Source organism: Miscanthus floridulus, chromosome 2, assembly GCF_019320115.1.
Source record: "Miscanthus floridulus cultivar M001 chromosome 2, ASM1932011v1, whole genome shotgun sequence".
Lineage (NCBI taxonomy): Eukaryota > Viridiplantae > Streptophyta > Magnoliopsida > Poales > Poaceae > Miscanthus > Miscanthus floridulus.
Window position 1 is genome coordinate 73771136 of NC_089581.1, and position 13201 is coordinate 73784336.

Genomic DNA, 13201 nt, shown 5'->3' on the forward strand with positions numbered 1-13201 from the left:
TCCTTACACTCTAGAGCACCGTGGGAAGCTTGGCGTCCCATCATCCGCCAAACTTATTCAATCGGTTGAAGATCCTAGGCTTGAGGCCCTATAGGACCATGCCGTTTGCGTGCTCGACCTGCCTGTTCATGCGGGGGTGTGCTACAGTGGCCCAGTCGACGTGGATGTTATATTCATCGCAGAATTGGAGGAACTTCTTCTTGGTGAACTATGAGTTGTTGTCCATGATAATGGAGTTTGGTACTCCAAAGCAATGGATGATATCAAGGAAGAACAGCATGGCTTGATCGGACTTGGTCATGGAGATTGGTTTGGCCTCTATCCACTTTGTAAACTTGTCTATAGTGACAAGCAAGTGGGTATAGCCCTCGGGTGATCTTTTGAGAGGTACGACTAGATTGAGCCCCCAGACCATGAACAGCCACAAGATGGTGATTGTCTAGAGTGCTTAGGCCGATAGGTGGGTCTGACGAGCATAGTACTAACTCCCTTCGTAGGTGCGCACAATCTGTTCGGCATCAGCTACTATGGTCGGCTAGTAGAAGCCTTGATGGAATGTGTTTCTGACTAGGGTTCTAGGCATGGCATGGTGACTGTAGATCCCACCGTAGATATCGCTCAGCAACCACTTACCCTGTTCAATGGGGACACAGTGTTGTAGGATCCTAGTGTGGCTTCGCTTGTAGAGTTTGACCTCAACAAGGACAAAAGGCTTGGCACGACACGCAAGCCACCGAGCCTCCATCTTGTCCATCGGTAGTGCCTTGTGGAGAAAGTACTTGAGGTAAGCCATCCTCTAGTCGGCCAGAGGGTTAGGCTCTGGATCCTCATCAAGCTTCATGACTTTGTGGTCAGATTTAGCTAATAGCCAGTTAGCCCCCATGCCCAGGGCAGGCAGCCCATCATCATCTTATTCTGGCTCCTCATAGTGGACCGAGGGTTTGTGCTGATCACTGGCAAAGACGCTAGTCAGCACTGGCTCCCGACTGAACGCTGCCTTCGCTAGCGCGTCGGCCGCATCATTGAGATGCCTCAGGATGTGATTGAGCTCGAGACCATCAAACTTGTCCTCTAGCTGGCAGACTTCTGGGTAGTATGCAGCTATCTTGGTGTTGTGGTAGCTTGACTCCTTCATGACTTGGTTGATGACCAGCTGGGAGTCACCTCGAACATCGAGGCGTCGGATACCGAGCTCGATGGTGATGCGTAGACCATTGACGAGCTCCTCATATTTGGCCACATTGTTGGAGGAGGTGAAATGGATGTGAACCATGTACCTCATGCGTACCCCAAGGGGCAAAATGAAGACCATCCCTACACCAGCACCTTTCTTCATCAGTGATTCATCAAAGTACATCGTCTAGTACTCTTGGTTGATGACCGCTGGTGGCATTTGGACATCGATCCACTCTACAACAAAATCAGCCAGCACTTGGGACTTGATGGCCATCCGGGAGGCATATGCAATGCCTTGACCCATCAACTTGAGTGCCCACTTCGTGATCCTTCCTGTGGCATCCTGGTTTTGGATGACCTCACCAATGGGGAAGGACGTCATGACCGTCACTGGATGTGACTCAAAGTAGTGGTGCAGCTTCCTCTTGGCGATGAGGACGGCGTATAGGAGCTTCTAGATTTAGGGGTAGCGGGTCTTGGAATCAGACAAGACCTTGCTAATGAAGTATATGTGGCATTGTACTTTAAGGGCGTGTACCTCTTCTTCTCGCTCCACCACCAGGGCAGTGCTGACCACTTGCGTGGTGGCCGCAATGTAGAGCAAAAGTGGCTCTCTATCGATCGGAGGAACCAGCATCAGGGCCTTCATCAGGAGCTATTTGACCATGTCAAGTGCCTCCATTCAAAATGGTCATCCGACTCTTTCATCATGATTTGATGGTACCTAGAGTATGCATCAAGGAAGCAAAAGGTTTCGCAACCTAAGGTAGAGTCGACTACTTGGTCTATACGTGGCAAAGGAAATTGACCCTTTGGACACGCCTTGTTGAGACACATGTAGTCAACACACATTCTCCATTTCTCGCTCTTCTTTCGTACTAGAATAGGATTGGCTAACCACTTAGGATGGTACACTTCCTTGATGAACCTAGTCGCCAAAAGTTTCACAATCTCCTCGTTGATGGCTTTGTGTTACCCCTCATCGAAGTGACATAGGCGCTGCATCACCAGCTTAGAGCCTAGCTTGATCTTCAAGGTATGCTCGGCGACTTCTCTTGGAATGCCTAGTATGTCTGAGGGTTTCCATGTAAACATGTCTTTGTTGGCACAGAGGAAGTCGATGAGCGCGCTTTCCTATTTAGAGGAAAGCACGGTGCCAACATGCACCACTTTGCTTTTGGAGCCGCTAGGGTCTATGAGGACCTCCTTAGTGCCCTCCATTGACTTGAAGGACCCAGCCAACCGCTGGTGGTCGAGTGTTTCTTTGGCAACCTCCTTCCTGATGGCCGCAAGCTCCTTAGAGGCGATGACTGCCATGGCATGATCGTAGCATTCAACCTTGCACTCGTAGGTGCACTGAAATGAGGTGCCAACGATGATGACCCCATCTAGGATCAGCATCTTCAGCTTCAGGTAGGTGTAGTTGGGGATGACCATGAACTTTGCATAGCACGGATGTCCCAAGATGGCATGGTAGGTTCCATGGAACCCAACCACCTCGAAGGTGAGGGTCTCCATCCTATAATTGGACAGATCCCTAAAGGTGATGGGCAGATCGATCTGCCCAAGTGGCATGGCCTGCTTTCTAGGCACAATGCTATGGAAAGGCACTCTAGTTGGTTAGATGCGGGATAAGCTGATGCCCATGGCATTGAGCGTCTTGGCGTACATGATGTTGAGGTCACTGCCTCCGTCCATCAGTACCTTGGAGAGCTGCTTCGTGCCGATGATCAGGTCAACCACAAATGGATACCTCCTTGGTTGTAGGATGCTCTTTGGGTGGTCAGTCTGATCAAAGGTTATGGTAGACTTGGACCATTGGACAAAGGTAGGTGTAGCCAGCTTAGCCATGTAGACCTCATGATGCACGAGCTTCTAGTGATGCTTGGAGTCGTAGGCCACTGACCCTTCGAAGATCATGAGGTAGCCATCTAGTGTCAAAAAGCCACCATATGTCCCCTTGGTGTCATCCGTGATTAGCTTGGGGTCCTTCCCATGCTCCCCCCTATTGAAGCCTCTAGACAAGAACCGCTTCATGAGGACATAGTCCTTGTATAGAAGCTTGATGGGGAAGGAATGGTTTGAGCATGGCCCTTCGAGCAACTTCTTGAAGTGGTCTAAAGTACCCTCCATGGGCTTTTGGCCCCCTTGTAGTTGATGGTGACCATGAGTGAGCCCTCATGCCACTGCTTGTTCTTCTTCTTGATGGGACTGTTGGAGGCTCCTTTGTCAGCGTCCACGTCCCGCTTCGCCTTGCCTTTTAGGTGGTTGAAGATCGCTTCGACCGCCTCCTCACCCAAGGCATGGCTACTGGTAATGTCAAGGACCTCCTTGGTGGTTCATGGGCCCTTATGTCCTAGCTTATGAACTAGAGACTCATAGGTGGTCCCAGATAGGAAATCTCCTATAATGTTGGCATCGACGACATTAGGCAGCTCATTGCACTATCGAGAGAAGCATCGGATGTACCCACAAATGGTTTCTCCAGCCTTCTAATGGTAGTTCTTGAGATCCCATGGGTTCCTAGGGTGCTTGTGTGTGCCCTAGAAGTTCCCCATGAAGATCTATTTTAGGTCCGCCCAACTTTGGATTCTGTTGGGCAGAAGGTGTTCCAACCATGTTTGCACCGAATTGGCTAGGAGCAATAGAAGGTTGCGAATAATGAAATCATCATTATCTGCTCCACTAGCTTGGAAGGCAAGTCAATAATCCTCGAGCCATAGTCTGGGGTTTATTTCCCTAGAGTATTTTAGGATGTTGGTTGGTGGTTGGTACCCTGGTGGGAAGGTAGCGTTGAGGATGTGTCGTCCAAATGCCTGAGGACCTGATAGGCTAGGGCTCAAGCTTCAGTCCTTGCCGCTGTCATAGTGTCCACCATGATGAGGGTGATATCCATGGCTAGCTCCAACTCTTGGATTGTTAGGGGTACGTCTAAGGGTGTCGCGTGCATCACGGTTGCGACCAAGATGCTGATGCACCGGGACCATGGTGTGTTGCCTACCACCTTGTGGTGCCTAGTGGACTGACATGTCCTTGTTAGGTCACTCTAAGGGTGAGCGTTGGCTGGCATTGAGCTCACATCACCAAGACAGTGAGCCCTCAGCATGCTATGCTGCCACACGCTCGAGCAATGTTCGAATCTCACGGTGGGCCAGACGATCCTCGAGCGTCATGGGCCCTAGAAGCCCACAAAGCAAGGCTGATGCAGCAATGATGTTTTGGCTCACCTAGGTGAAGTATGGGAGGGCTTCATCGTCCTTGATGGTCCTCCAGTTCACGTTGCGGGCCATGGCACATGCGCGCGCACCGTCTCTATGGTGCTCGATCTCCCGATCGAGCTCTGCGCGTTCCTGCTCGAGCTAGAGTCATGCTTCCTCAAACTCTAGGTGCTGGGCCTCTAGCTACTCCACCTATAGGTGGGGTGGGGCCCTTGTCTCCCCTTCGACATTGTCATCGAGGTCATTCATTGGGGTAGCCTCCTCTTCATGGATGCTTTCGACATGTCCCTCAGGGGTACCTGCCATGAAACACTCACGAGAGGGGTGATGACTCCCCTTGCTAGAGTTAGAGCTAGAGGGTGACTCCTATTTTCCCATGAGGATGTCATAGAAAAACTTCGTGACATATTTGGTCATCCCCAAAAACTCATCAATCGTGGGGGATGGAGGCATGCGTTGCGCCATAGGGTGGCCATCGTTCTCTATGGCATTGCGAAGACCAAACAGGAGCACTGTTAGGGCGCTCCGAATGAGGTATTTCGGAGAGAGCGGATCCCCTCTAGCAAGCTGCACCATGACATTAGCAACCAAGAAGGTGAGGTGGCATAGGTCCTCCTAGGATGGCCAGGGTCCTAGGAAGACGTTGAGCTGGCACTCTAACCTGCCATAGTCAAAGTCAAGGAGCTGGTCGCTTATGGGGGCATGAGCCTTCGGTGCAAGCAGCTATAGCTCCTCAAGTGCCTTGGTGATCGTGCCGAGGCTAGTAGAGTGGAGAGGTCGGATGGTGGCAGGAGCCATCGCCAACTCTCTCCGTCGTGATGATGAAGTTTAGGTCCCCAAAGCGCATGTGTGCGCCTAGGACCCAGCTAAGGTCATGGCTAGCCATCTGAGGCCTAGTGTGGATGCCAAGATGTGCAAAAGTCCCATACTTGGTGTGCCAACTGTTAGGGTTTCGAGTTGCCATCAACAAGTAAATTTCTAATATTGTGCATCTGGCTCGGATGGTGTGCTAAGAGGATACGAGGTTTATACTGGTTTGGCCAGAATGTTCCTATGTCAAGTTTGATGCTGCTGCTCATGTTACTAGCACTAAAAGTTCATAGTAGGGGTTACAAATGGTTGAGAGAGGGACAGGTCCTAAGTCTCTGGTAAGAAGAATGAATGGGTACCAAGAGCTCGGTCGCTTCTCGGTTGTGTGCTTATGTCTTCTAATCGGTCTAAGGTTCGAGTCCGAATCGGTGTGATGTGTTTCAATGTGATCGATTTGAGTTGAGTCGAGTTGAGTCCCCTTATGGGACACCCTTCTTTCCCTTTTATAGGCCAAGGGAAGGCATGGGTTATAGTCAAGGGAAAAGTAGAGAATGAGAAGGAGAAGAAGTCCTTCAGAATCATTGGGTCCTTCTTTTCCTTCACATGGGTCCCGCCAACCCTATAGACATCAACAGGGACAGCTCCTCATCGTGGCCCTATCCATCACTAGCACCATGCACAGGCATCATCTCCTAGTCATGGCACTCCACTCTATCCTAACGAACATCATGGTGACCTGACATGCCTCTTAGTGCCTGTACGAGGGTTAGGAAGAACAGCACCAGTACGCCCGATGCTATTCTTGAAGAGAATACCTAGGTATGGCCCGTCATGGCCATGGGTTACATCAGGGTATGTTGGTCACCTCCCTAGTGTTAGGGCTTTGACCTAGGCCCATTTACTAGGACCTAGAGTGGTTGGTGGCGGTATGGGTCTCTATCAGGTGAGGTAGGGCCTATGGCCTTAGGGTTAGGTGAGGCGGAGTCCTCCCCTAGAGGCTAGGTGAGGTGAAGTGTAGACCCAAGGGTCAGGCGAGGTGGAGCCCATAGCCTTGGGGTCAGGCGAGATAGAGTCCTCCCCTAGAGGCTGAGCGAGGCAGAGCACAGACCCAAGGGTTGGGCGAGGTGGAGGGTAGACCCAAGGGTTGGGTGAGGTGGAGCATAGACCCAAGGGTCAGGCGAGGTGGAGTGTAGACCCAAGGGTCGGGCAAGATGGAGCGTAGACCCAAGGGTCAGGCAAGGTGGAGCCCGCGGCCTTAGGGTCAGGCAAGACAGAGTCCTCCCCTAGAGGTTGGGCGAGGAGGAGCATAGACCAAAGGATTGGGTGAGGCGGAGCACAGACCTAAGGGTCAGGCGAGGTAGGGCATAGACCTAAGGGTCAGGCGAGGTAGAGCCCACGGCCTTAAGGTTGGGCGAGATGGAGTCCTCCCCTAGAGGTCGGGTGAGGCAGAGCGTAGAACCAAGGGTTGGGCAAGGTAGAGCGTAGACCTAAGGGTTGGGCAAGGCAGAGTGCAACCCAAAGGTCGAGCGAGGTGGAGCACAGACCCAAGGGTCGGGTGAGGTGGAGCACAGACCCAAGGGTCAGGCGAGGCAGAGCCCATGGCCTCAGGGTCAGGCGAGACTGAGTCCTCCCTTAGAGGCTAGGTGATGTAGAGTGCAGACCCAAGGGTCGGGCGAAGTGGAGCGTACACCTAAGGGTTAGGTGAGGCAAAGTGCAGACCCAAGGGTTGGGTGAGGCTGAGCTTGTGGCCTCGGAGTCATGTGAGATGGAGTCCTCCACCAGAGGTCGGGTGAGGTAGAGCATAGACCCAAGGGTTGGCCGAGGTGGAGCCCCCAGCCTCGACGTCGGGCGAGGCAGAGTCCTCCCCCAAATGCCGAGCGAGGCAAAGTGTAGACCCAAGGGTCAGGTGAGGTAGAGCCCATGGCCATAGGGTTAGGCGAGGCAAAGCCCATGGCCTTAGGGCTAGGCGAGGCAGAATCCTCCCCCAGAGGCCAGGCAAGGCAGAGCTTGCGCACCTAGGGGTCGATTGGAGCTATAGTCGTGCCCTTGACTACTCGGATGAATCAATGTTGATAGTTATTAGCTCCTCCTCTTTGGGTACCCTAGTATTGGTCCCCAATAGTGATGATCCACCTCCAAAGGGGGAACTAGCGAGATAGAGAGAAGGCCACTGAGAGATCTATCAATCGGTGGAGGATTGCCGATGTTGATGGCCTCTGAGTACTCCACATCGTCAAACAACCTCGTCCACTCTGCCATGGTCATGGCAGTAGGCATCAGCGGTATAGTAGAGTGGAAGGCAAAAGCTTTGTCATGGAATCAGGACCTCTAGAGAGAGAAGGCAGTAGGTATAACCTTCCCTTTCACCCCCTGTCTCTGTTGTTTTAGTTTAGTGGCTGTTGATCACCCCATGACCGATACATTTGTGTGGATTGGTGGTGGGGCTTCACCCCCATCACATCAATGCGATAGTCTAGGAGGCAACATCCTCTGCTGCAACAGGCTGCTAACACCCCCACGTGCACACGCCCGTGTGGGAATGCAGGAGCATGTCATCTGGGTAGTCAAGATTTTCGACGGCCAAAACTTGTGTGATCCTATAAAGTATAAAGTTTCTGAATAAAAATAATCCTTGATGCATGGTTCTTGTAGGTTCAACAAATCTTATCAAATACACGAAAATAAGATGAGTTGGGTTGAACACAGATCAAAGCCACTCATGACTACTACTACTACTAATACAAATGTTGTGACCGAGTGCACTCTGTAGGCAATAGTTTTACTCATAGCTCTGTACTGTATAGTGTACGATGAGATCAAATGTGCTATATTTGGACTTTTTTGTAAGCACAGTAAAATATGAGAGTGAAGTGAATGCGTCAGGAAAGCTAGACACAAGAAGTGATTCAAGAAAAGGAGCTTTTGACAAGCTTGAGACTTGAATGCCTGGTGTGGTTGTGATAGGTCTTTCTGTACTTATTTGAGTCCAATCCAAGCAGTCAGCCTGCATGTGTTTACACCAAAATTTGGGAAGAAGAACGCGGGAACTCGAAGCTTCTAGGATTGTGTCATCCTAGAATCGATTAGATGTGAATTGGTATCAGCTGATTTAGATGCGATGAGGCTATTTTATAGATGACGTCAGCAGATGGCGTCAAATGGGCTATAATGGAGCCAGGAAGATGTGTCGGACTCTACAAATAAGGAAAATTAGGGTCCAAGTTATTATTAAGTTAGGAAGTTTTCTTTTATTCCAAGAATTGTAATGAGTCATATTTGAGTAGGATTGATATTTAGGTTTCAGGTATAAATATTAGACCCTGGTTATTGTACAAAAGGACAAACACTCAATCAATACATTCTTTCTGGCTTTTGCCATCGCATTAGGAGTAGGAGTACTGTAGATCTCGATGAGTTCTTTAGCAAATAGGGCTGCATCGACTTATCGATCTCTAGCTTGCTTGTGAGTACCATCATGACTTATATTGTGCTTGTAAAGCTGCATCAGCTGATTAATCTTTTATGAGCCATAATATAAGTTAGTTATCGATCTGTATCGTAGTTTGTAAGGTTGCATCAACTGATTGATCTCCTATGAATCATAATATAGATCAAAGTTATCGATCTTCTGTTGAATAACATGTTGCTTAATACAATATCACCAGTTATCGAATCTACTAAGATTAGTAACATTTTTCTTGCTATTTTTGGTTGATTCACCAGTTATCAATTTTATTATAATTATTTTTTTATTAATTATAATAAATCACCTGATTGAGATAGAGATAGATTGGCATCATAACATCTTAATTGGTCGTTCTTTGATTTGGTGATGCTTTAAATCTTATAATTGATGGCTTAATTCTGCTAGATCGGCTATTTTATTTCTATTCCAATCAAACATAGTATGCATCCAAAGAAATGTTTCAATCTTGAACAAACTCACTAGTTAATGAGATCTAATCTAATGACACTACCATAGCTGCATCGATCTGGTCGAACCTCACTGGTAAGACTTTAGATTAGAAATTATTGATTAGTGGTCTTGTACACGATCAAGATATGTACTCTATTTGTTTGCTATGACTACATCGGCTATTTTAGCCGATTTACCTATACTCTCACGCCTATAGCATATTTTCATGAATTTGTCAATATATAGATGATTTTATAGATTCTTTGGCTTTAGTTTGTTATCATTATCCTAGCTGCATCGACCCGATCAAACCTCACTATTGATGATGATAGATTAGATTCAAACTATTTATAGATTTATTTATATTAGACAGTCGATTTGTTGGCATGTTATACTCTTTTCATCAAACTTATTGGCTTGACGCTTTATATTGATCATGATCTATTTAGTCGATGATGCTTTCTTATATCGTTTCTTATGGATACGCCGGATATCGACTATTTAGTCAATAGCCTTATTGAATCGGCTCTCTAGCCGTACATTTGGAATTGTCTGGTGCAACACCAACATATTCTACCTTAAATTACTGATAAGATTTCCTCTCCTTGTCAATTGTAGGTCAAATTGACTGGCACATCATTGGGTTTCCAGAATCAGCTCGTTCTATGTTGAAGCCAAGCAGATCTATTATCTCGTTCCATTTAGATCATCTGGCTTGTTGTGCGTTGAACACATCACCACATTTTTGTGTCAACACCGGCCTATTCAAATTTATGTTGCTTCAACTATCAAGCGAGCAGTCATAGCTATGGATGAGGGAAGGGGGACACTCCTTTCATATAGACCTTGCACGGCTGATGAGAGTGAAGCAAATGCGGCAGGAAAGCTTGACATAAGAAGTGAATCGAGAAAAGAGCTTTTAGCCACCATGACACGCTTGACACTTAAATGCCTAGTGCGGTTGTGATAGGTCTTTTTTGTACTTATTTCACTCCAATCCAAGCAGTCACAATAGTCAAGGGGTAGACTGATTGCTATGACACTTTATACTATCCTATGATATTAAATACACAGCGGGCGGACTTTCTTGCGTTCATAGTAAAAGTCAACAGCTATGGCTCATTCATTCTGTATTAGATTGAGGAGAGACTTGTTTAGATGAACTCCTCACTGCATGGTTCTTTCAAGTTCAATAAATTTTATCAAAGAAAATTTCAACATCTATACACCCACATCCTTTGATGAGAAAGGGTGAACACCGTTAGTATATTATAGATCAGAAAGAGTACCCAAAAGAAATCTACAGGCAAAAGCAACAAATAGGATCTAGAAACAAGTTACCAAACAACCAAAGGAATTGAGCTACACCATGCTCAATAGGGTTTAACAGACCTAATATGAAGTTCAACAAAAGTTAACATAGACATGTATGCAAATAATTAAGACTTCACATATGGTCATCCCACAGACCAAACTTAGTCATGATTTGTACTACTGATACATCCCATAGATCAACTGTCAAGGCGGTCATGTAGGATCTCATCTACATTCACCTTCGCTAAGACGGTGTTGGTGGCCGACTCGACATGCTTGAACAGATCATCAATATAATCTTCGTCTTCTGATGTCGGTGGAAAAGCCTGTTGCACCACTCGGACTTTCACCACTGCGTCAAACTCAAGATGGGCAGCAACGAGCATTGTGGCAGCCCTTGATAGATGGCTTCGGACGCCATGGTCCAAATGTGGGCTGGTAGGGCTCGGAGGCACTCCTTTGGTGTAGTGACCGAATCATCCACTGTCTGCACCGAGAAGGTGCCATCATAGGCGGCAATAGCATCGACAAGCAGGTCCTGGACCTCCACCTCAATAGCTGCCTTCTCGTCTAGCACTTGGGTGGCTTCTTGTTGGGCTATGCCAAGTGCGGTGCACGCGGCCTTTGGCTCATCATGTAGCTTGTCAGCATCTAGACTGGCCCCTGAGTACAAGTCTATGACCTTGAGGTAAACTTCGTTTAACTTAAAGTTTTCTTCATGGTCTGATGATGCATCACAAGAAGACTATCTGGGCTCAGACGGGATCAGCGACGGCGTGCAACGATGAGATGTCTCTATGCAAAATGCAAGCCAAGTTCAAGCCCACAGGATAAGGGGGAGAGCGATTTGATTGAGAAGGCAAATGACTCATCGGACTGTCCGGAGCAGCATGGGATAGAATCATCGCTGGTGGCTGCCCCCATCGAGGGATGGTTCCTGGGTCTGCTTTCCAAGCGCGACCATGTTCGAAGAACCCGGCTCTAGGGCCAACGATCCTCCTATGGAGAAAGTAGGCAATTTTTAAATACTAGTTAAATTAAGCAGCATGACCACAAATACTAGCGTGAGCATTGCTTGCATACTCTAGTTAATTTAATGAAGAGAAACAACATGAATAGCGGTACATGAAAAATCACCTTGTTAGGAGAAACTAGCGGCAGGTGTGAAACCACACCGATGAGAGGACCATCTGTCGATGGAGGATGGCCGGCGCCAAAGGCCACCAAGGACTCCCCCATGCTGTGATCCATTGTGTACTCTCCCATAACCTTCATCGCCTATTGGTCTAGGTCATCCTCATGGATGGTGACCCTCGACTCGATTGTAGGGTCTGTTGGGCCTCAAAACTCCCACTGGGGGTGGTGCCTCATCTTCAAGGGAAGGACCCAATGGCCGATATAGGTATAGATCACCCTCATCCCTGTCAGGTCCCGATCCTTCAGGTCCTTGATTGCATCCAACAAGTTTGGCACATGGTGCCTATAGGCCTCTAGGTGCGGTAGTTCCTCATACAACTTTGGGAGGACACCACATAGCTGGTTAGGAGAACAAGATGGTAGTGGTGGGCTCTCATTGGGGATGTAGAGCCATGACTTTTTCCACCCCAAGTCTGAGTAAGGGTAGCAGTCAAGGCTCAGGTACCTGTCCTCCAATCCGGGATGAAGTTGGATCAACCTGCCCCCCATCCGAGGAAGATGGAGCCCTCGGGCGCTAAGTAAACCACCCAGAATAAAGACCGCCATAGCTCATAGTGGGCAGGGACTCCCAGGAAGCCCTCGCATAGCATGATGAAGAGGGAGAGTTGGAGGATCCCCTCTGGGGTCAAGTCATGGAGGCGGAGCCCATAGTAGTATAGCAACCACCGGAGTAAGGGGTACGCCAGCACCCCAAACCCAAAATAGTGGAAATGGGCGAAAGATACGACCTCATTCTCCACTAGCCTCGGCTCCACTTCAGTTCTCATTGGGACTCCACCCAATCATGTTGGTGGCCTCTGGGAACACCGCATTCAGTCACAGCTCATCAAATGCCTTGCGGTCAATAGATGACTTCATCCAGTACATGGTCATGGTCCTCATAGGAGGCGTCGATGGCACAAAGGGCATAGTAGGATGGAGAGCAAAAGCTTTGGGATGGAAGGATGAGATCTAGGGTGGGAAGGTAGATGATCACAGAAGGTAGCAGATAACTCATGGAACCACCCAATGACCCACAACCACTTACACATTTGTCACATCAATGTGGCATCCCTACTAGAACTGCCTACTAGAACTGCCTGCTAACGCATCAATGCGATAGGCAGCGAGGTGACATCCTCGCTAGAACTACCTGCTAACGCCACCCATGCGTGTGTGCCTGCACGGGAATCTAGGAGCCTACAAGATGAAAATGGACACTGCACGTCGTTCATCAATACCATCTAGGTACTCATGATTTTAAACCGTTGGACCTTCTGTGATAAACCTTATGGCTCCACTAGTGTTCGGCTAGTGAAAATTTTAGATGATCGTTTTGTCTAAAGGGTGAAGAAACATTTCAATGGTTGTGCATCTGTCCTTTGACGGTTATGATCAGCCCAAATCTAAACTCAACTATTCCCTCCATCCCAAATCGAGGAGTCAGAATTATCAAATGTGACCAAATAAAAAAACTCAATGTAATAAGTATATGAAGTATGAAAGAAATAAAGGAAGATAAATATAGTTGGACCAACATAATAACTTCATTCCTTTATATACAAAAGTACATTACAAAGTATTTCTCTAA

At 48.0% G+C, this 13201-nt stretch overlaps 2 protein-coding genes across 2 annotated transcripts; both read right to left on the reverse strand.

The window, feature by feature from the left end:
* Positions 1-910: 910 nt before the first annotated feature.
* LOC136536720 (uncharacterized) lies at positions 911-1357 on the reverse strand. Its single transcript, XM_066528919.1, has one exon. The coding sequence runs from the start codon at positions 1355-1357 to the stop codon at positions 911-913; it is 447 nt and encodes a 148-aa protein (XP_066385016.1).
* A 953-nt stretch (positions 1358-2310) lies between these two features.
* LOC136536721 (uncharacterized) lies at positions 2311-2751 on the reverse strand. Its single transcript, XM_066528920.1, has one exon. It carries the CDS (start codon positions 2749-2751, stop codon positions 2311-2313), a length of 441 nt encoding a protein of 146 aa, XP_066385017.1.
* Positions 2752-13201: the final 10450 nt, after the last annotated feature.

Excerpts from the sequence above, each read along its gene's own strand:
- LOC136536721 (XM_066528920.1), bottom strand. The coding sequence starts at position 2,751 with ATGCCACTTGGGCAGATCGATCTGCCCATCACCTTTAGGGATCTGTCC.
- LOC136536720 (XM_066528919.1), bottom strand. The coding sequence starts at position 1,357 with ATGTACTTTGATGAATCACTGATGAAGAAAGGTGCTGGTGTAGGGATG.